Source organism: Microcebus murinus, chromosome 11 (genome assembly GCF_040939455.1).
Source record: "Microcebus murinus isolate Inina chromosome 11, M.murinus_Inina_mat1.0, whole genome shotgun sequence".
NCBI classification, from domain to species: Eukaryota; Metazoa; Chordata; class Mammalia; order Primates; family Cheirogaleidae; genus Microcebus; species Microcebus murinus.
Genome location: NC_134114.1, coordinates 98,095,099 through 98,119,863, shown reverse-complemented (window position 1 = coordinate 98,119,863; position 24,765 = coordinate 98,095,099). Strand labels below are relative to the sequence as shown.

General features: G+C 41.3%; 1 protein-coding gene across 2 annotated transcripts in view; it reads right to left on the bottom strand.

The window, feature by feature from the left end:
- Window positions 1-4,550: 4,550 nt before the first annotated feature.
- CCDC192 (coiled-coil domain containing 192) overlaps window positions 4,551-24,765 on the bottom strand; it is a 203,096-nt gene continuing 182,881 nt past the window's right edge. For both annotated transcript variants that reach the window (XM_012740354.2, XM_012740352.2), the window contains one exon: window positions 4,551-4,876. In XM_012740354.2, coding sequence (XP_012595808.1) covers window positions 4,602-4,876 — 275 coding nt within the window. In that variant the 3' untranslated portion in view covers window positions 4,551-4,601. The remainder of the gene's footprint in view (window positions 4,877-24,765) is intronic.

Below are 24,765 nucleotides of genomic sequence, written 5' to 3'. Positions count from 1 at the left end.
GATGATGCAATGAACTCTTGGTTCATGACTTTCTTTGGGTCGTCTGTCCTTTATCACACATAAGGAAATATGTATTAACATTGAATGTAGGATGTAATGTACTCATTTTAAATGTATATTTGAGATGATAAATCAAAAGCTCAAGACATTGAAATTTGTGGTGACAACTACAACATACCAAACCAGACCCGGCAAACACAATTGTGAGTATTTCAGGCAGGGGTTATAAACCGATTTCCCTACAGGGCCAGGCAGATAAGACACATGTCTTAAGCAGCCATGTATAAGACAACAGGAAATAGTGGGGCTGGGGCAAACAGCCCCTACCCTTTTTTAAAGCATTTATGTTAAAACAAAACAAAACAGAACACAATTGAGCAAACAAACACCAATACACTGTTCTGAGTAGTTCTTTCTTTTCAATTCTGGTGTCGTCCTTTGCCTGTGATTTCATTCTATGAAAAAGGCAATATAATAAACATAATAAGCTATCGGTGAAGCTTATTTATGACATTTAGGAAAAAGGATTTAAGAGTTATTAGACCACATATCATGTGATTTTTCCATCCAAGAACAGAAGGATTGGATATTATTGGAATTGAGCACTAAGGGTCATTCTTTGTTAAGAAAACAAAAGCCAAATGTAAACCTTAGAGATGGAAATGGTCAGAGAATTAAAGGTCGTCATCCTCCCACAGGTTTACATTATTGAAAATTTAGTGAGTATCTGGCTTTAAAAATGACTTCTTTGGGAAGCTGGGATTAAGAACTATTTTTTGTTTTGTTTTGTTTTACCCTAAAAGTCCTAATTTTATTAGATATGGGAAATTTTGTGGCGGGCCCTGTCTTTTGCTGTGAACTTTGTCCCAGTGTACTTGTTCTTTTATTTTAAAAAGGTTATTTCCTACTTGTACTTCATTCTCCTCTCGTAGCAAAGTTGCATTATGTCTGGGAAATCTTAAAAGATTTTGTTGTAAAACCATGGCTAAATTTTAATAATTATTTATTCTTTATAATTTGCCTCTTTTTAAGCTTTTATCTAATTTTTTCAAATTATCAGAGTCAGACTTTTTGAATCTCAAGCATTTGGCTTTCCAAGTCTTTTAAAATGTTTTCTTGTATCTTTTAGAATAGTTTTTTCTTTGTAGTCCCTATACTTGATAATTGCCAAGTAAATATTATTTTGACGTAGGCCTACAACATTTATCAACACTTCTCTATTTGTTACATTAAAGCAAAAATTCTTTACTTCAGTGTGATGCAGAAGAAAAGGATCGAATTTTGGAATAAGCAGAGAGGACTGTAAGAGATAATTAAAATTTGATTGGATTCATTCTTTTTCAGAAATGCACTTAGATAGAAAGTATAATAGTTTCATTCCTTTCACTGAACTACATCCTAGAATACCCCCCTTCACATTTCTGGGCCATTCTAATGACTGACTTTTCCACTAATCTTTAACAAGTTTGCTTAAGATTTCAACTTGCCATGAAGTATTTGCAAGCACACTAACATAAAAATGCCACTAAAGTGTTAAATCCAACACTTACTTAAATTGGTTAGATACATCACATATTCAATTTAACTTTCTCTCTGAGAAAAGTTAATAACTGGTGAAAAAGGAGAATTAAAACTATGCATATGTTTCTGTAAATGTTTTTAGAATATTAGAGAATGGCTTGTATTACTTGTTAAATATTTTATTCCCTGAATTTCCAGTTATTTTTGAGTCAGATATATTACCTGATGATTTGCTAAGTTTTTCCTTAAGAAATAGCGTCAGCAGCATGTTAATTGCCTGGTTATATTTACCCCAGATGTTTTCAAGATCAGCATGGACTGCTTCAGCAGCCCGGCTAGCTCCAAAGAAAATGAGATTTGGGTTTACAGTGTGAGCTATAATCTGATTTTTATTTTGTCTGAACCAGGTATTTAGCATAATTAGAAGCTTATTACTCAATTCCCTAGAGGAATGGCAGAAAATAGAAATGAACTTTGGGGGCATATAATAGCATAAAAGTTCAGCTGAGAATGTGAATTTTTCCACTTTTAAATTCCTCAGAGAGCAGTAACACTGCCCTGTCCCCTACCCCCAATGAACCCCGGATACTTCAAGAGTTCTTGTTACTAAGATGTCACTAGCAGAGATTCCTCTATTGACCTTTGGGCCACATCTCCTCCCTACTTCAGATTTTGAGGTGACCTAGACCTGAGTGAAGATCAGCTTCTGGTAAAGATTGCTTTGCAGGGTAAGACGACCCCTTGGTGCCTTCTTTCGGGCTGGTCCTTGGATATTTAGAGGTGACAGGCTCGATTAATTATTAATAGCCGCTCTTGCTTGGCCTGTTACTTTATCTCCACTGCAGGTCTGCATGCATACCAAAGGCAGGCAAAGCATTGACCAGGGGAAATTGATCTGGAAGTTAACATCCTCCTATCTGGGATATGATGAGATTTCCTCTCTCTCTCCCTCACTCCATTCCATCTATCTAACCCCTGATATCCCATGAGAGGAAGATAATCTTTGGTAAAATAAAGAAATGGGAACTTGGTTAGCATAATAACACATCAAAGTTGTGGAGAAGATAGTCTGTTTTGCAGATGGTCCCTTCCTAATAAAGGGAAGGATTCGAAACTTTCTCCCAGAAATACACAGTAAGAGCATGCTCATGCTCAGTCTCGCTGCAGATCCTTAAGACTAGGACTGGCACACCTAGTCAGGCCAGACGAATAGAGAAGACCAAAGAGATCATGGGGCTTAGGGAGGTAAGAAAAAGAAGGACCAGAGAAGGGATTTCTAAAGTGGATTCTGTGGGGGTTGAAGTAGACTCCATGGAAAAGGTAAGAACGTCCTTTGAACTACTTTCTGGGGTAAGTGTGTATTCATGATCAGTGAGTGGTAAATTGGTTTCATTTCTGTTATTAAACTGCACCTATGCATATTTGCAGCCACTGAAGGTGAAACTGAGGTATATAAAAATACAGGGAGATTCTAGCTTTGGATGAAAACACAGCCTACTGGCTGGACCCATGTTTTTGGGGTTTTTTTGGTAGTGAACCTCTGGAGTCAGTATCATCAAAATATCATTTCCAAGTTGAAAACTCAATTATTTCCCTTTTTTATAATAAAAAATCGAGTTTGGAAACTCTTTTTTGTAAATAGTCAGGATCCACAAGCAGATTATGCACTAGTTAAAGAGGGTAGAAGATTCATTCTGGTTTGCAAGAAGCAATTTTCCTTCTAGAGATTGTCCATTAGTCTGGGAGCAAAACTATCCCTAAACCAGCGTGCCTTAAAATGAGGTTTCTGGAGTATATTCATCAGGAACACCATGTATTCGTTAAAATGCATAGTCCTGGGCTCGAGCCAGAGGCCAAGCATGTGCATTCTTCCTGATTTCTCGTGCTTAGTATGTTTGAGTCTGTGCTGAAACAGTGCTGATCAGGTTCACATCAAGTTCCCCACTTTCTCTCTTCCATTTCCCATCTCTCACTATATCAGCGTTACATTTAAGACCCTTGTGTGTCTGTGAACTCCTAGATGATAAAATTATGGCTCTCATGTTTGCTATGATATTTCTAACATCTGTGATTGTGCTTGGAAGACAGAAGAGTTTTGATGAGCATTTGTTGAACTGGTTGAATTAAATTGAGAAGTAGCAATACAGTCACACTTATGAGAGAAATAGAGCTGTTTGCCTGAGACATGCTGTGCCAGACAGTGAGAAGTAAGGACTAAAGTCTTCCTCACAGTTAGTGCCTACCTGCTGCCTGTGAGTGGGAAACATTTCATTTGAGGAGGATGGGTGGGAGAGGAACATGAGACGATTCCTTCTATTCCATTAATTGCGGGTAGCTTTCCATTGCCCATTCTCCAGTTTTCCTGCCAGTCCTTTGTGCTGTTCACAGCTCACTGGCACAGTCATAACAGAGGGTGTATTTTGCTTTGGTCTTAGTCTCACTGCTAAGGGAAAAAAAGCAGTTTTGTGTGTTTTCCCAGGGAGATGCTGTACCAGGACACTTTTCCCAAAGGACCCTAGCTCTGATTCTTTATATTTTTATTGCTTTAGTTTTGTTTCCTTTCTATCCTCGCTAATGTTAATAAAATGCATGCCATAAAAATAGACTCCTGAGGACATGAAAGGACAGACCTCACGGCCGTTTCTCTGCGGGCAAAGACTCTGCTCTCTAGTCCCCTAACATTGTTGGGTTTGAAGGTGGCCCTCCACGACACCTTTCTGTTCACAACAGAGCTGCGCAGGTCCTCTCCCTGCCGTGACAAGCCTCTGTCTGTTAAGAGGATGATGCTAAATTCTTTCACTGTCTAGATTGTGCTCCTCTCTCCCCAGCTGTTATCAGGAGTGTCTAAAAACAGTATTCTACAGCTGTGTGACTGTCGTGACGACTGCTATCTAATGGGAAGACATTCAGTGTTTGCTTCTGGACACTTCCTTTGTTTTGTTTCTTTCCAATACGAACATTAAAGGATACATTCAAACCCATGAATGAACTTGAACTTTGCCAGTGAGGAGACTACCTGGATTCTGGACTTTACCTTGATGACACTTAATAAACTTTTATTATTCTCTTATTGGTAATCTTTACAAATCCTCATCAGAGACTGCAGGAGTGATGCTTCTTAGGGTTTCTTGTAAACATTCTGGAAGGTCCTTGACCTCTTGGGAAGGACAGAGTCTCCGCTCAGCTTCCAGCTGCTGAATCTTCCTTTCCTTTTCCTCTAAAACTTCTTCCAGCTGAGTGATCTTCTCAGTCTGAAGGGAAACCTGGGTTGACAACTCCATAATCAGGCTAATGTTTCTATCACCTTCTTCCACAGGTGGGAGATCTCCACAGAACTCTTCCATCAAGTTGTCTTCTAAAGCAAACAAGAAAAGGAAAGCCTGAGAAGTTTTAATTGGATTTCCCAGAACTCAAAGAGAGGAAAGACACAAAAGATTCATTTCTCACGTTCTTAAAAGAGAGCGCGGATGTTACATCATCTGGTTAGATACCCTGAGAATAAAATCTGGACCCAGCGAGGGGAAAGATTCTGGGTGCTCATGAAAAAAGAACTTGGAACTCTCTTGAGAATAAGGAGAGTCAGCCCTGCCAACTCTTTTTTATACACATTTAACTTCCAATTAACCATGGGAATGAGCTGTCCTTGAAAATCCAATCTACAAACAACAGTCATCCCAAGTTTCATGTTATTCCTTCCCTTAAGAATCTTTCACAAGAGCTACATCAAGTAGAATTACACTTCAATTTGAATTTTAATTCGATTAAAAAAAAAAAATAAGGCCGGGCGTGGTGGCTCACGCCTGTAATCCTAGCACTTTGGGAGGCTGAGGCGGGCGGATCATTCAAGGTCAGGAGTTCGAAACCAGCCTGAGCGAGACCCCGTCTCTACCAAAAATAGAAAGAAATTAATTGACCAACTAAAAATATATATACAAAAAATTAGCCGGGCATGGTGGCGCATGCCTGTAGTCCCAGCTACTCGGGAGGCTGAGGCAGTAGGATCGCTGAGCCCTGGAGATTGAGGTTGCTGTGAGCCAGGCTGACGCCACGGCACTCACTCTAGCCTGGGCAACAAAGTGAGACTCTGTCTCAAAAAAAAAAAAAAAATAGGTTGTCTTTGCCCTTTCTGGAAAGTGATGATGAGAAAAGACTAATTTCTTAACCTGAGTCAGCTTTAGAGTTGGCAGGGGTGTAAGTTGAAGTGATTCAGGAAAACTCTATTAGCATGGTATTGTCCATAAGATTCATTTCTTTTAGGGTCTGACAGCTTCTCAGCATTTCTTAATAAAGTCACAAATACCTCTTGGACATGGAAACATTATCAATTTCTATCAGCTAACCCCTCAAATAAGAATAAAGGCCTGAGAAAGGAGGGAGAGAGAGGCTCCATAAGCGATAGGGAGTCCTTGAGAACAAACCTCACTGGCCCCTCAGACAGCTGAGCTCCTCAAAGCAAACCCCGTCTGGCCAGCCGTTAGCAGCAGCGTCCTCCCGGCCACTCCTGAAATTTCCATCATTACATTTATCGGAGCATATAAAAGGCAGACTTAGGTATAAATAGTAGAGATGTCAAGGGCTTGGGTATCATTTCAGGAATAATGGCTCTAAAAATGTACGAATGAGCCTGACCTGTGGTCTCTACCGTTGATTGCTGTACTCGAAGCGATCAATAATCCAGCACACATGCAATCCCCAGTGAAAACAAATCCCACAGCTGTACCTGAGAGAACCATGACTGTCAGCTCTGGGTACCTGCTGTGCCTGCTACCGCGGGTGCCCACACGCCTGCTGAAGGTGGGCAGTTTGGCGTGGCAGTGCACGCACACAGGAAACACCCTCTTCCCAGCAAACGGAGTTCACTGGCAGCCGTCAGTTCCCAGGAGAGCACTCCGCGGACGCTGGAGCGCCAGACTGCCGTCGGCAGGATGCTTTTGGCTCCACAAAGTGATCAGAGGAGAGATCAGGCTATTCTCTGCTCTTAGAAATTATTATCAGTTATTTATTAAATTGTAAGAATCCATGGAAAAATGTTTATTTTGAATTTTTATTCCAGTATTTAAAGTTCTAATCATATTTAAGGAGATATTTGTTGGTTTGGGCAGCTTTTATAGGTTAGATAAGACCAATGAAAAAAATCTCAAATTTCGAAGGAACATTTAGTTCATTGTCTTTGCAATACACCTGAGCTTTCCAGACCCGGAGAGAGGCCATATGGCAGGAGACCCTCCTCATCTGCTATGTGACATGCCAGGGTCTCACCTTTCCTTCCATATGGCCAGAGCTGTACTGTCCAATATGGTAGCCACTAGCCACATGTGACCATTAAGCAATTGAATGTCACTAGTCTGAATTGAGATTGCTATAAGTATAAAATACATATTTGATTTGGAAGATTTAGTTTAAAAAATGTGAAATAAAGACCCTGAATATCAAAAGCAATTCTAAGCAACAAAAACAAAATGGAAGGTATTAATATGCCAGATATCAAACTATACTACAAAGCTGTAGTAATTAAAACAATCTGGTATTGGCATAAAAATAGGAATATTGACCAATGGAACAGAACTGAGAATCCTGATATAAAACCATCCTCATATAGCCATCTAATCTTTGACAAAGCAGACAAAAACATATGCTGGGGAAAAGGATCCCTTTTCAATAAATGGTGCTGGGAAAACTGGATAGCCACTTGTAGAAGGCTAAAGCAGGACCCACTCCTTTCACCTCTCACAAAAATCAACTCACACTGGATAACAGACTTAAATCTAAGGTATGAAACTATTAGAATTCTAGAGGAAAATGTTGGAAACACTCTCCTAGACATCTGCCTAGGCAAAGAGTTTATGAAGAAGTCCTCAAAGGCAATCAAAGCAGCAACAAAAATAAATAAATGGGACATGATCAAACTAAAAAGCTTCTGCACAGCCAAAGAAACAGTCATGAGAGTAAACAGACAACCTACAGAGTGGGAGAAAATTTTTGCATCCTACGTATCCGATAAGGGGTTGATAACTAGAATATACTTAGAACTTACGAAAATCAGCAAGAAAAAAAATCAAATAACCCTATTTAAAAATGTGCAAAGGACTTGAACAGAAACTTTTCTAAAGAAGACAGAAGAATGGCCAACAGACATATGAAAAAAATGCTCAACATCTCTAATCATCAGAGAAATGCAAATCAAAACCACAATGAGATATCACTTAACTCCAGTGAGAATGGCCTTTAACAAAAAGACCCCGAACAACAAATGCTGGCGTGGATGCAGAGAGATAGGAACACTCCCACACTGCTGGTGGGACTGCAAACTAGTTCAACCTGTGTGGAAAGCAATTTGGAGATACCTTAAAGCGATACAAGTGAATCTACCATTTGATCCAGCAATCCCATTACTGGGCATCTACCCAAAAGATCCAATGACACTCTACAAAAAAGACACCTGCACCCGAATGTTCATAGCAGCACAATTCATAATTGCAACACTGTGGAAGCAGCCCAAGTGCCCATCAATCCAAGAATGGATTAATAAAATGTAGTATATGTATACCATGGAGTACTATTCAGCTTTAAGAAACAATGGTGATATAGCACATCTTATATTTTCCGGGTTAGAGCTGGAACCCATACTACTAAGTGAAGTATCCCAAGAATGGAAAAACAAGCACCACATATACTCACCAGCAAACTGGTATTAAATGAGCAGAAGCTAAGTGGACACATAGGTACTATAGTAATAGGGTATTGGGCAGGGGGTGGGTGGGTATATACATACATAATGAGTGATATGTGCACTGTCTGGGGGATGGTCATGCTGGAGACTCAGACTTTTAGGGGGAGGAGGGAAAGGGCATTTATTGAAACCTTAAAATCTGTACACCCATCATATGCCGAAATAAAAAAATATGTGAAATATCATTAATTTTTTTACATTGCTTATGTATTAAAATGACATTTTGGATATATTGTGTTAAAATATATTTTGAAAATAGTTTCATTCATTTATTTTTACATTTTTCAAATGTAGCTAGTTGAAAATTGCAAGGTGGCTGTGGGAAGACACTGAGGAGGAATGGAGATGCGGCACGGCAGGGGACAGGGGCCTTGGCGAGGCACAGGGTTGGGGCACTGGGATCCTCTCTCCTCAGACGTGCCTGTCTGCCATCTCTGTTCTCTTTGACCTCTCCTTCCACCTCTTCTCTCCCCAGTCTTTCCTCTGCTTTCAGAAGAAGTTATTTTGAACCAATTTATAAAATGAAGGATTTTCATACCACTTCTGGTCAAACTGGTCAACAAGTTTTTTTTGTGTGGATAATGAAGTATAGGTAGAATACGTTGTTCACCTAGTGATAAAGTGGCAAAAAAGGCAGCAGGTGGCATACACAGGCAATCACAGTCGCTGGGCTTGCTACCTCTGTCTGGAAGAGAATGATAGAGGAAGAAGGTAGAAAGAAAAGGAAAAGGAGAGGAGGGGAAGCAGGTGTCTTAGTGTGCTCAAGCTGCTATAACAAAACACCATAGACTAGGTAAATTAAACAACAGAAATTTATTTCTTATAGTTCTGGAGGCTGGAAGTCCCAGCTCCGGGCGTCAGGATGGCAGGCGGCAGTGAGGACTCTTTCAGGGCTGGCTTCTTGCTGCACCCCCACATGGCTATGAGAGAGAGACCAACACTCTCTCGTGTCTCTTCTGATAAGGGCACTAACTCCACCATTAAGGCCCCACTCTTATGACCTTATCTTAGCCTAATTACTTCCCGCAGGCCCCCGATGTGAGCACATTGGGGATTAGGGTTGCAACACATGAATTTTCGGGGCACATGGTTCAGTCCAGAGCACAGGAAGAAGACAATTGGAAAAAGAGTAGAGCAGGAACATGAAGCTGAAAAAATGAGAGCTGGCACAAGAGCTTGGATTCTCACTGTACTGTCTTCATGTATGAAGTGAAAATGCTGTAGGGAGACAAACTAAAGGTGATGGACACCAAAAGAGGGAATTTCCCATACAAATATATTTTACTATTAGACAATTTTCTACACAACATTTTTGTTCCATTTCTAAAGACATTACAACTAACAGAATGTTTTAAAAATCTTCAACAAAGTAGAGAACTCCAAGAGCGTCACTTCCTATTTGTATTGGAGAGTGTCCGAGGTGAGCCCAGCGAGTTCCCGGGCTCCACCACTAACCAGCCTGCTTCTCTCCGCGCCCAGGCTCCCTCGTCTGTGACAGGAAGGGCGTGCGCCCAGGCCATGCTGCCTGAAGCCTGGCGGTGCTGTTATCTGACCAGATAATCTCAGCCTCAACTCCACACCCAGACACTCCAGGTGACCCAGAGATTGCAACAGGAAAGGCTCTATCATGCGTGTGAGAGAGGGGACAAACCTGATTCTCCACAGTCGGTATGAGCTCATCACTCTCGCCACGACTGCGGAGGTTCTCACAAGCACTCACCGTTTTTGTCATTTCCCTCCTTCTGCCTTTGCTTGAGACAGAAATGAGGCAGGAGTGAGGATGAGGGTTTAGGGTTATGGCAAAAAGGTGACAGGAGAGGGTGGTGGAAGTTGAACAGAGTTTGAAAAATTTAGAAAGAGTGGAGACAGTAGATTTCTGCCTGGGACTGGACAAGCTCTGTCACTTTTCTATGTCAGCCTCGAAAGACCACAGGTCTAGAAGAAGTTGTGACATTTGTCTTTGGCCATTTCTAGCTTCCCATTCGTCACACCCTCAAAATCTTCATGCTTTTAGTGAAGTGCCACATGAGCATTACGTCAAAAATGACTAATAATAAGTAAATAGGTACCAGCAGAGGTCATTGTAGCTGAAGCTTAGAAACTGAGAATTGGAATGTGTGTGGGGGGCTCTCTGGTCTCTCGCCTGCCACCCAGTACAGGAACTATTTCTGAAACATCTCTACGATGATTTTCTAAGCTAGTGGTTCTCAGACACTGGTGTCCCTAAAGCTCTTCATAGGTTGGCTGTTAAACTGTAATCAATGAGTAAAATCTGCATTTTGTCATCACTGCGGCTGCACACTGTTATGGGGAGATCTGATGGATGGAAAACTTCCACAGACAGACTGGGAGCACAGTGGGGCATGGCTTGTTGCTAATCAAAGAAGGTGTGGTGTCATATTAGGTCAAAAGAGCTAGAACAGGTGGAAACATTGCTTCATGACTCCAGGAAGTTAATAGTTTTCTGTAAACAGATACAGGACTGAAATGTAACCCAGTGAATGGCAGGAAGACTTTTTAAAGATTTTCTAAATACTTCTTTCTAAAGAGGCATGTTCCCCATTAGATCCTTTTACTGGTGCCACCAAAAAAGCATGCATTAAAAAGAGAAATGCTGAGAGCCACTGATCTAGTTTCTTTTTTCTTTTTTTTTTTTTTTTTTTGAGACAGAGTCTTACTTTGTTGTCCAGGCTAGAGTGAGTGCCGTGGCGTCAGCCTAGCTCACAGCAACCTCAAACTCCTGGGCTCGAGTGATCCTTCTGCCTCAGCCTCCCGAGTAGCTGGGACTACAGGCATGCGCCACTATGCCCGGCTAATTTTTTTTTTTTATATATATATATCAGTTGGCCAATTAATTTCTTTCTGTTTATAGTAGAGACGGGGTCTCGCTCTTGCTCAGGCTGGTTTTGAACTCCTGACCTTGAGCAATCCGCCCGCCTCGGCCTCCCAAGAGCTAGGATTACAGGCGTGAGCCACAGCGCCCGGCCTGATCTAGTTTCTGATTCAAATACCTCTAACAGTTGTTCCCAGCCAGATTATAAGTATCCTCCATAGTCATTTTCTGTACACTCATTCATCAGTAATTAATGATTGGGACCCAAGAGAATGACTAAGACGCGATGCTGGCTCCTGCAGCCCCACAGTGGGGCAGGGAAGAGGCCCTCTGAGCCAGGCTCCAGACAGCGTTCGGGGTTGGCCTAACCAACGCCTCCGATGGGTGCTCACTCCTGACAGTTTACTTTTCTCTCTGCCTTTCAGGCTAATGAGGAGGCTGCCAAGTATTTGCTCAACAAGAAAGACTCTTACCGGTGAGGTGATTAAACACCTCATTCCACCAGAGCCACCCAGGACCAAAGACCACGCCAGCCCTGCTCTGACTCACGGCCGGCGCCCCTGAGGGCTGGCGCGTGTGTCCGCAGACTGCGTCATCTCTGGCCACACTGCGACTTGCAAACTGGCACATCTTCATAAATATACCCTTCCCATGTCAATGTAAGAAACAAGCAGAACAACAGCGACAACCTCCCAAGCTTTCCAGCCTTCTCTGGCCTTTCACAGCGACCGTTAGGGAATGGCAATTCTCTGAAGCAAATGATTGATTGAATGTTTTGTATTCTTTGGGTACAAATATTTTACCTATTAAAAATCAGATTAGTCTTATAGCTTGAAGTTTTCTCCATCCTCCTCCTGTAATGTTTTGATTTGTACCAAGAAAGCAGTCTCTATAGCACCAAATGTCTGACTGCAAAGGCGTTTCAGCACCCTTGCGCCAAGGCTGTGAGCACTCACAATACATCTGATGTTGACATATGTTAATTGATTTGGAAAAAACAAGCAGCATTATAAGAATAGATCTGAATAGCAAACAGGTTTGGCCAACTAAGAAAATTAAAATGTAGCATGACATTTGATGGGAATTTTTTTTCTTTTTTCCCATATTCCTCCATTGCTAGGAATTTTTGATATCATACTGAAAAATAGTCTTATAATAGGATTATGTTTTAGAGGGACAATTTGAGGTGCAATGGCTGACTGGAGGGAATATGTCTTTACCTAACAGCAGGCCCAAATCTAAGAGCCTGCAAAGATCTGTTTGGTATGTGCTGTAGGAGGGACAGTCACCCAGTGGGAGCCCTGACAGAAGGGCCACCTGACGCCGTGGGCAGCGCTCCAGGAACGGTGGACAGAGGCCGTTGGACACCTGGCGAAAGGGAAAACGGGATCGGCACGGGCAAGAGAGGCGGCACAGGGGGCAGTCGTTGTCAGCGTCTCCGTCTGCCCAGGCTGCTGCAGTGTGCCACCGACGGGTAATTCATGCACAACAGGCATTCATGCTCACAGTTCTGCAGCCTGGGAAGTCCCAAGATTAAGGTGGCAGCCGGTCGGTGTTCAGCGAGGGCCTCCGGCTGCGTCCACACGTGGTGGAAAAGCCAACAGGCTCCCTCAGCTTCTTCTACTAATGTAAGGGCGCCAATCCATGCACGAAGGCTCTGCTAGTGATGTCGGCTTCTGCAGCCTGCTCATGACCTCGTCACCTCCAAAAGCCCTCACCTTTTGGTAACATCACCCTGGAGATAAGATTTTGACACGTGCATTTTGACAGCCACAGACATTCAGACCCTAGCACTGCACCAGTCCCCAGAACCAGAGTGAGGGGCCTGGCTGATGAGGACACTTTGAGGACTTGTTTAGTGTTTCGGGACTGTGCAGAATGAAAGCACGCATCTCTAACCGCTAGTGCTGGCTCCACTGGGGAGGCAGGTGGATCCTCTTGCAGTGCGAGGCGTGAGAGCCCAGCAGACCGGGAACCGCGGATCCTATCTTCCTGCTGAAGCTCACTCTGAGGCAGGTGCTCACCCAGGGGCCCTGCTCAGCATTTATTTAGATGGTGTCCTCTCTCGCCCAGCACAGGCGGGAGCATGGCAGTAGCTTCTCATCTGGGCACTCTGCTTCAGCTACTTTAGTCTGGTTTCAGCTCTGGACAGAGAGGTCTCATTAACATTTAAGTTAGGTCATGACGCTCTTGTTAAATCCTCCAATGACCTTTCATCCCACGTAGAGGAAACACCCAAGTGCTTACACTGACCTTCAAGGGGCCCTGTGTGACCTGGGCCCCTATACCTCCCTGACACACCTCCTGTCTCGCCTCTTCTTCTCTCCACAGTTAGTGGAGCATCTGCTCCGCTCCGTCTCCACGAGCCTCACGGCTCTTTTAACAGACCAGGCATATTCCTACTCTGGGGCCTTTGCGTTTGCTAATCCTCTGCCTAGACGATCGTACTTCACAAAGGAAGAGCTTTTTGATTGTTTTGTTCACTACTGTATCCCCTGCACCCCAAATAGTGCTTGGAATAGAGCAGCTATTCATTTGTAAAGTGAATAAATGAATCACCATAGAAAGGGCCTGTCCAAAGCTTTCCATTATTGTATCATTAGGATGTATATACAACCACAACGAGTAAGATGTGCAACGTTTGGGGGATGGACACGCTTGAGGCTCTTACTCGAGGGGAGATGGGGGCATGGACAATATATGTCATCTTATAAAATAAACAAAAAAACAAAAAAGAAGAAGAAAAGGATGGACCCTAACTTTCCTCCCTAGACACATTTTTTCAAACAATGCTTTTCACTACTGCATTTAAAAAATAATAATAAACTGTTGTCATTGCACAACAGTGCATGTAATGTCTCTGAGGTTTTTTCTGTTTTGTTTTTTGATAGAAAATGGAAAAGTTTGTCTGGGGGATCAACTAGTCCTCTTCCAGATCTGGGATTTAGATTCTATAAGCTACAAAAATGATTCCCCAAACCTGGCACCTGGGAAGCTTTGTTAATATGGAGAATACAAGACCTCATCTCTGAAATTCTTCTTGAGTGGATCTAGCAAGGTGCCTGGGAGTCTATAATTTTATAAAACTTCACAGGTAATTCTGATGATCAGCCAGGTTTTCACAACTGAATTTCTACGGACTTGCAAGAGGCACAGTGAACCAAGCTTTTGGCTAAATTCTAAAAGGTAGGACAGACACCTCCAGGCAAGCCTCTTCTTGACAAGGCTGCATATGCACAGCTGGAGCACGGAGCAGCCACATCTATCCTATTTGTTGCACTGGCTACTTGGCAAGGCTCTGCCTTTCAATGTTACTAGCTGGCTGAATGCATCCATGGTCATCCAAACCCCCCTTCTCCCCCATTTAATTAGCTTACATCCTAGCAACATCTTGCCGTTCTAACTTGGCTTAATTTTCTCTGAAACATCCAGAGAAAATGATGAGTGTTTGGGGGTTTGTTTTTGTTTTGCTTCTGTTTCTGTTTCAGTGGATGAATAGATCCATTTCCTCACAAGCTGGTCTGCAGAGGAGTCTCTCTTTTCCTTCCCATGAGGGGTGAGTGGGAAAGAGAGGGTGGGCCAGAGGCAGAGGAGAGAGATCACACCATGGGTGGAACCACAGTGCCTCCTTAGCTTCCAGAGAAATTTACCAGCATCAGCACCAACGCCTGGGGAGGAAATGAATCCCCTTCTGAACCCAGAGAGTTATTCTTGGAGCTTGCTTGCAGTCAGCACACATATCTAAGGAGGCTGATAAGAGGACTGGTGTTGTGTGGCATGGACAAATGGAATGATGTTGTAGTAATAATGGTATTGGCAGGGTCATTATGTAATAATGACAATGAAAATTATTTTTTCCCCTTGAGAATGATGGGATTAAGAATCCATTGTTTCTGTTTATCAGGATTTTGCTTGTTTTTTTATTTTTATTTATTTTTTTGAGACAGAATCTTGCTTTGTTGCCCAGGCTAGAGTGAGTGCCGTGGCATCAGCCTAGCTCACAGCAACCTCAGACTCCTGGGCTCAAGCAATCCTCCTGCCTCAGCCTCCCGAGTAGCTGGGACTACAGGCATGCGCCACCATGCCCGGCTAACTTTTTCTATATATATTAGTTGGCCAATTAATTTCTCTCTATTTATAGTCGAGACGGGGTCTCACTCTTGCTCAGGCTGGTTTCGAACTCCTGACCTCAAGCAATCCGCCTGCCTCAGCCTCCCAGAGTGCTGGGATTACAGGCGTGAGCTTCCGTGCCTGGCCTGCTTGTTTAAATTATTCAGAGGACTGGCCTTTGTGGAGAGAGGGTGAAGCAATTTTGATTTAGCTGATTTGACTTTGCTAGTAAATGTCCCTGATGACAGGACACCTGGATACTGTCATTTTTGTGTGCAAAACTTTGAGTGACAACCTATACCTTGCAACAAACAGCCCCTTCTGTTATTTTTTTCCTCACCCGTCCCTCATTTTCTTTCTTGTGGTTAGCCCTGGGATGACGATGATGGTGCCAGTGAGCTTTGCCAGCTCCCTGGCCCCTGTGCTAGGTCTGGAGTCAGTGCCTCCTGGCCGGAGTTAAGAAATCTGTGCATGAGGCACAATAAACTGCAAAAAGTACTATTGCAACTGAAGGGTCACACAGAATTTATTTGGGTTGTTCATTTATTTTTCCCTGAATACTAAAAATGAAGAAATCAGCTGCTACTGGTACCATCAAAGTGGGTTATTCACATAACTCTCAGAACAAATTCTCTAAGTGGTGACCACTCTATCACTTGAGAGTGACATTGCTGAGATTTGTTTTTACTTGTGTAAAACATCAAGCAGAGGAAGCTCTGAGGGCTTCACCTATAATCCTCCGCAAGCTTGCCAGAGCACTTTAAAAACAGGGAAGTGTGCAGGCAGAGTGGCGACCCTCCTCCAGCCATGTCCACAAAGATGGCCGAAACAATACCTCCCCCCAAAGATGTCCCCAAAGCGAAGTGAATGTCACCTTAGAGGACAAAAGAGACTGCAAATGTGATTAAGATAAGGGTCTTGAGATGGTGAGATTGTCCCAGATTATCTGGGTGGACCCAATGCAATCACAGAGGTGGTGCGGGGGAGGTAGGGTCAGAGCTGGAGAGAAGTATCTGAAGATGCCACAGTGCTGCCTGTGAAGCTGGAAAAGGCAAAAAAACAAAAAAAAAAAAACAACTGATAAAAGCAACACAGCCCTTTGATACCTTGATTTTAGCTCATTTTAGCTCTCATACCTGTTTTGGACTTTGGGTCTCTAGAACTATAAGATAATAAAATTTGTGTTGTTTCAACCTACTAATCTTGTGATAATTTGTCACAGCAGCAATAGAAAATGAATAGAAAAGAGAATTAATAAACATCTCAGTAATGACAAAAATCTATCCGCCAGAGGAGACCCAGAGAGTTCATTGAGGTGCAATATTGCCAATGGACTTGGATTTCAACTAAGAGCAACTGCGAGTTTCCAGACATTCATGGTGGTCTGGATTCCAGATCCTTCTGCCTTCTCTAGAGTCTTAAGCCATTGTTATTCTCTCTTCCTTGTAAATGTTAACCTTCCTACTGGCTCCAAGCCGGGAGTCAACAAGGAGCAAATAAGCCTGAGTAAACATTGAGCTAACATGCTCAATTGTAACCATCTTTAAAAGGATGTAAGACCCTTTCACTTCTTAATAACCTTCAGTTATTGCTCTATTGTTCTTCTCCCCTTCACAGTCAAATCTCTTGGATGAGTTGTCTATACTCTCTGTCTCCCTTTCCTCATGCAGTAGCCTCCTTATCCACAAGGGGTGTGTTCCAAGACTCCCAGTGGATCCCTGATACCACAGATCATGCCAAACCCTGTGTTTTTCCTATACACACATACCTATGGTAAAGTTTAATTTATAAATTAGGCACAGTAAGAGATCAACACCGATAACTAATAATAAAATAAAATGATTATAACAATATACTATAATAAAATTATGTGAATGTGGTCTCTCAAAACATCCTACTGTACTATATCAGTCTATTTTCAGACCACAGTTGACTTTGGATTACTGAAGCCTCAGAAAGCAAAACTGTGGATGAAGGGGGACTACTGCACCTTTCTCATGTCTCACTTTTGTTTTCTTTCTTTTGAAAGGGGAGTACTGCACCATTCTCATGTCTCGAAATTCGGCCTGGCCAAGGTTACTAAAATCACTAAATCCAATGAATTTGCTTCAAGTTCCTCTTGATCTCTAGACATTTGCACCTGTCGATAGTCCTTCTTGGAACTCTTCCCTTAACTTCCGTAACATGACATGGGTTTCCCCCAGTCTTCCAGGAGACTCCTTCGGTCTCATTCAGTGGGCTTCTCCTCAGAACAATCACTGCATGGAGATCCTTACACTTCTGGTCCTAACCTTTCTTCTTTCTCTCTACTAGTAATTCCATTAACTCCTGTGGCCTTTATTGCAATCTGTTGGTGTGAATGAGACTCAGATTTACAGCCCTAGATCAGACCTGAGCTCTGGACCCCAGGCCCCATATGAAGATATCTCATAAGCACCTCATATATAATATGTCCAAAATGGAACTCATTACGCAGCCTCTGAAATTGATCTCCTACCAGTATTCCCTAGCTGAGTGAAGTGGCATCACCATGCATCTGCTTGCCACTGTCAGAAACATGGCAGTTCCTTTAGATTTCTCCTTCCCCCCTTGCTCTTCTATCCATCTTATCACAGGATCCCGTTGATCGAAACTTCTGAACATCTTTTAACTTTGTCTAATTGTCTCCATCCCCGTTAGGTCACATAATATGCTCCTGCATCATCCTTCACCTCGGCATCCTTTTAATTTTCATTCAAAAATTACATTCTAAATCTCTGTGGGGTACTATTTTATCAAGGATTTGTCCAAACTCCACAATTCCTTCTCGGCTTTAGTCACTTTGTGGAAATATAACAGACGGCCATAAGGAAGTAACGAGCTGGTGGGGTCACGTATCAGATGGTACAAGTGGACTTTGAGTGGCACAACTGAGCACTTGGATGTTTACTGTTGGAATTTAAAGGTTCTGTTCAGAAAAGACCAAGAGAAAAGTAGGTTTTAGGGAAGGAGCCATGGAAGTGGTTTAAGTGCATGAGACGCAGCACGAGAGCTGGACCCTTGAACACGAGAGGAACAGCTCACAGAAACAAACCCTCCAATACAAGCAATCATGTCTAACTTTATTTTTCATCAATTCTTTGTTTCATTTTTATTTTATGCAACTTGCTATTACAGTTCACAGTAATAAGACAATAGTACAAAATTAACTCAGGGATGGGGTGAGGGCCAGCGATGTCTCTGCTAAGTTAAAATGGAAGCATAAAAATGCCCCATTCTTGAGGACACCTTGGGGAACACAATTTTTTCAATTTCTTCTCTTTGTGGCATGCTGTTGCAATTTTATCAGCTTGATTTTATTTTTTTGCATTTTCAAGATGTAATTTCATCTTGAAATTACAAAGATAACTCAAAAGTGATGGAGAAATTCCCCAAGAGGGGACTCAAACAAGCTTTCCTTACTTTAGGAAATCTTTTGATATTCAGTTCAAATGTTAATTTACATAGATGTTTTCCCCATTAGTTATCTACTTTATCAGGTACATTATATTCCTTGAGAACATTATCAAAGCTAATGGTTACAGAGTTATTTTCAAGTTGGGCTCAAATCCAAGGCACTTTAGTGAAGTACAAAAAATTATCTAGGAAACTGATAGAAACTCGGCAAAATGCTTCTGCACTGATACTGGGAAGTTTTGTTATCTATATTTGGGATGTATTGTACATAAATAATATAAAAATTATGTTATATATAATTTTCAGGGATTTAGAGATGTCAAAGAACTCCCATGACTATGATTTCTTTTTTTTTTTCTATAGTCCCCTCCACTATACTTGTGAGACAGGAGGAAAGAGAGGGAGAAGGGTGAAGTGGGGGAAAAATAAACATTTAGAGAGCACCTACTCTATGTCCTATTACTAAACACTTGTTCAGCAATCACACCAAAGCAGAGTAAATATTTGTATCCTGTTGCTATTATTCTGACTGATACCACCAGAATATTTGTATAGATAGGAGCAGGCCTGAAATGTGCAGGTAACTTTCAACCACATCCCCTCACCCTGCCTCGACCACATGTGTCCACCGTCAGGTGTCCACAGAAGCCCACGGAAGCCTCGTCCCAGCAGCATCTCCTGCTGCTCTGCGCTCACGGCATGCCCATGGTTTCATACGCTGAGCACTTCTCAGTTGTTTATTGAATATTCTTGGCTTTAAAAGCTAAAACCACAGGCCAGGTGTCTCATTCTTTCTGTTTCTATGTATTATTAAACTCTGATCTAGCAAATGCTAAGAATCTTAGGAATTGGCAGCAGGGTTACCACTAAAGCTCGTGGGCATTTGTTCTGGCTACTTTCCAAGACGACCCTCCCAATGTCTGCTGGTTCTAACCACCTGCATAAACAAAGGCTCAGGTGCACATTTGTTTTCAGCAGGCCAACTTCTCATTGTGTCTCTGGCTTAATACAGGAATTATTTAAATTTAATTTTCTTTAATTAATTTAAAATTTAATCCGCTCAATTCTTCAAACTAAACTCAAACCTTTGAATGAGAAAGTGTGCCCCAAGTGTGAAAGTATCTGTTTCTTTTTAGGACTCAAGATTGGCTTTACTCAATCAAGGAAGGTGATTTTCAACTTGGGATTAGCCTAAGAATCAATATTGTTTGTGAATCAAAATCAGTCCAGGTGATTCAGCTCCTAATAACAGGACATGTGACTATCAGAAACTTATACAATGGGAAATTTATGATTGCAGGTAAGGTGAAGGTTGGAGGATTCTAGGGTTAGCTCATTTTGTTGCTCAAGAAAGCCAGGCTGGCTACTCTGGGATTTCTTGTGTCTCCCTTCTGTTTGTAAAGTGTCTGCATTCTTCACAAGGCATTGTCTAAAAGTTGGAAAAGAAAGTCCTGTCTTATCTCCCATTTTAAAAAGTTAGGAAATCTTCCATGATGCTTGCAACAGAATTTACCATATATATATATTTGTCCATGGTTATATCATATTCCTAGAGCGGCCGTTGACAATGAAAAAAAATCTCCATGATTGGTCAAGACTAATGAAAATTAGCATTCTGGGACAGATGGGGAGGACCCCTGAAATACATTATTTGCCTAAATCATGAATAAAATTGGGATTTTATCAGCAAGGAATAAGAGTGTCTTTTGTGTAGGTGACTCATAGTGTCTGCCACAGTTAACAAAACTGTTTTTATAGGGGGGAAATGGGCATTTATTGAAACCTTAAAATCTGTACCCCCATAATATGCCAAAATAAAAAACAAACAAACTGTTTTTATACCAATGCCAGTAACAGTGAATCATTCAGCACTATTTTTGTTCAAACAATCAGAAAGCCCCGCTCTGATGGGCTGACGTAATAAAGAGCAGGTATTGGCTCAGGAGACAGTGGTAGTTCTAGGCAATACTTGAACTGGTGGCTCAGTGGCGTGACTGAACACTTGGCTTCTTGTGCTCTCCCTGCTCTTTCCTCGCACTGTCAGCTTCGTCCTGAACCTGGTGCTATTTTTGCAGTCAGATGGCTGCCACCGTCTTCTAGGGGGATTCTTCTTTCTTTCTAGTGTCGAAGAGAGTCTCTACCTGTATTTACTACATAAAAATAGGCAGCTTGCTTTTCCCGTAAGCTTCAACAAATATCTCTTACATCCCATTGGCTCACTTAGATTACAAATTCATCTCTGAATCAGTTAGTGGGCTACACAGTTAGTGTTTAAGCTTACAATGTTGTAATGCAATTTATAACAGTAATTTTCTGGCAGAAATGAAAGAAAATCAGAAAGACAATTGAATGAATGAATGAATACACAAATAAATAATGCATAAAGCCCCCCCCAATTATTATGAATTTCATATTATAGTCATTTTCTTAGTAAGAGTTTCAATAAATTGAATAATTGTTGTCTAGAAGATAGCTTAAAATAAAGCAAATCATAAAATAAAAATAGGAAACATCTAGTGAAAGTCACACCTGTATCAAAATTGTGTCGAAATAAGAAGCTAGTTGTTTCAGACACAATTTATTGATTTTGACAAAGACTAAGAATTTATTCATTGTGACATATTGATATTGGGGAAATTAAATTAATCATTTTTGGCTAAAGAACTAATATAGACAATTAGTTTAGGTCCAAATTTGGCTTTGATATTTATCATTTGAAGAGATTTTAAACATCAATATAAATAAGAAATAGTATTAGTAGGATGTACTTTTAGTGCATAATGATGTTTAATGCCTGAAATGTCAGCATTTCTGGCATGGCTCCCATATACATCACAAAGTAAAGAGAAATTATTTACATATTCTAAAATATACCCCTGGACAAACTAATGGTGTCCAAGAGACAGGGAGTGAATTACATGACCCAGTAGGGGAGGGAAGGCAGCTCCCAAATGAAGCAAGGGGAGGCTCCGGGCCTATCCTCACAGGTGTGGCTACTGCAATAGTTTCTTAAAACCCTGGACAAATTAGACCCTCTGTGTGCTGGCCCCTTCATTTATGGAATAAAAATGTTAATCTATATAAATAATGGAAATTTTCCCCAACTCTAGAGTTCTATGTGTTAAGGACTTTAGAAGTTTGAGCATATACTCCCAACGTGTTGATACTTAACATAATGCATTGTGTCGTGATGCACACACTGACATCTCAGCCCCTTACGCTCGGTGCGTCAGCCATGCTGTCCCTGTGCTGCCCGGTGCCGGGTGCGTGGTAAGTGTAAGATTCCTGCTGAGTTAAATTGAAGGTAATGATTGCAATGATAACTCTGACTTCTTCAGGAGGTGCATGGGTTAGAGTAAATCGCTTATTTAGTGTCTCTGTCATATCACTAACGACCCCCAAACTACTTGTCAGTCCTCTTAATGAGAAAGGAAGGGCTGCATGTCTGTCACTTTAAATCGACAGCTTAGTAGGAAGGCAGGTAGAAAATTTATAGGGCCAAAAGCTAAGCCTCTTGTGCTGAACAGCCAGTTGGTGAATGCAAAAGAAAAATTCTTGAAGGAAATCAAAGTGCCATTCCAGTTAACATGCAAAGGATAAGAAAGTGAAAGGGCCTTATTGCTGATAAGGAGAAAGTGTGAGTGGTCTGGACAGATCAAACAGCCCCAACATCCCCTTAAGCCAAAGCCTAATCCAGAGCAAGGCCCTAAATTTCTTCAATCCTATGAAGGCTGAGAGAGGTGAGGAAGCTGCAGAAGAAAAGTTTGAAGCTAGCAGAGGTCAGATCCTGAGGTTTAAGGAAAGAGGCTGTCTCCATGATATAAAGGTATAAGGTGAAGCAGCAAGTGCTGATGGAGAAGGGGCAGCAAGTTATCCAGAAGATCTAGCTAAGAGAACTGATGAAAGTGGGTGCACTAAACAACAGATTTTCAGTGTAGATGAAACAGCCTTATACTGGAAGAAAATGCCATCTAAGAGTTTCATAGCTAGAGAGGAGAAATTAATGCGTAGCTTCTAATCTTCAAAGGACAGCTGAGCTGACTCTCTTCTTAGGGACTAAAACAGCTTGTGGCTTGAAGTTGAAGTGAATGCTCATTCGCCATCTGTAAATCCTAGGGCCTTTAAGACTTATGCTAAACATATTCTGCCTGTTCTCTATAAATGGACAACAAAGACTGATGATAGCCCATCTGCTCCTAGCATGGTTTACTGAATATTTTCAGCCCACTGTTAAGAACTACTGCTCAGAAAAGAAGCTTTCTTTCAAAATATTACTGCTCTTGGACAATGCACCTAGTTAACCAGGAACTCTGATGGATATATACGAGGAGATTAATATTTTTTAAATGTCTGCTCACACAGCATTCATTCTGCAGCCCATGGATCAAGAAGCAATTTTGACTTTTACTATTTAAGAGTATTTTTTATAAGACACTTTGCAAGGCTATAGCTGACATAGAGAATGATTCCTCTGATGGATTTGGGCGAAGTAAATTGAAAAACTTCTGGAAAGGATTCACCACTTTAGATACCAGTAAAACCATTATGCTTCACAGGAGGAGGGGAAAATATTGACACTAACAAGAGTTTGGAAGAAGTTTATTCCAACCTTCATGGATGACTTTGAGGGCTCAAGACTTCAGTGGAAGAATAACTACAGAAGTGATAGAAATAGCTAGAGTATTAGAAGTGGAATCTAAATATGTAGTTGAATTGCTCCCATCTCACGATAAAACTTCAATGGATGAGAAGTTGCTTCTTATAGATGAGCAAAGAATGTGGTTTTTGAGATGAAATCTACTCCTGCTTAAGATACTGTAAACATTTTTGAAATGACAATCACTTAACCGATAAACCAGTGAAAGGGTTTGAGAGGACTGACTCCAGTTTTGAAAGGAGTTCTACTGTGGGTAGCTATCAAACGACATTACATATATAAACCTTTCATGAAAAGAAGAATTAATCAATGTGCCTAACTTAATTTTTATCTTATTTTAAGAAATTGCCACAGCTACCCCAACCTTCAGCCACCACCACCACCCTGATCAGCCAGTAGCCATCAACCGGCAAAGAGATTATGACTCACTGAATGCTCAGATGATTGTTGGCATTTTTTAGCAATAAAGTATTTTTAATTAAGGTGCGTACATTGTTTTTCGTTTGGACATAGTACTATTGCACACTTAAATAGACTACAATATAATGTAAACATAACTTTTGTGTGCACTGGAAAACCAAAACGTCTGTGTGCCTCACTTTATTGTGACATTCACTCGATTGCATCGGTCTGGAGTTGAACCTACACTATCTCTGAGTTATGCTGGTATTATAGTAGCTTAAAATATAAAATATATCCCTTAGATTCCTATTGTCAAGAATAATGTGACTATAATGGTCTATAAGTACTATTTACCTTGTGTCAAACATAAAATTCTAATATGAAGGTTTAGTGGGAAGGGATCAATTTATGTCCACACTTGGGCCCTTCCAATCTATTGCTGTGCAAGCTTGGCAGAGTCACTCAAAGTTTCTGTGCCTCAGTTTCTTCTTCTTTCAGTAGGCCTATCAATAAATACATCAGTACAGCATCTCATAATGTTGTAAGAAACAAGCGGGTTAATTCATGTTAAGTTCTTAGAATAGTGCTGGGACATAGTAATTGCTTAAGAAACATCAACTATAGTTATTATTGTCTGCATACTATTTCTAAGCACATCCCCCAAATCAAATTTGCCCGACTTCCTGTAAATAAACTGATATTTCTGTTTGTTAGAACGGACAAGTAAAAGTTTCCATTTGTACAGGTTTATAATCTCATAGTTCTATTTCCAAAATCTTCTGGAAAATTAAATTTTTTCATAGCTCATCTGGTGGCAAAATCTGACCTGATCTGATCTAAATTCTTTTGGCAGCAAAACCTGATCTGAACTTATGAAAGACTATTTATAGTATTTATACATTCCACTCAGTGTAACTATTAATAAATTTCATTATAGAGTGTTGCCCCAGACCCTACCTGGGTTATCTTGCCCATCTGAAAGATTCTACATTCTGAAACACATTTGGCCCCCAAGCCTTGGGTGAGAGGTTGAAGACCTATACTAGTCAGGGGAGACACTACAGAAGAAATTTCCAT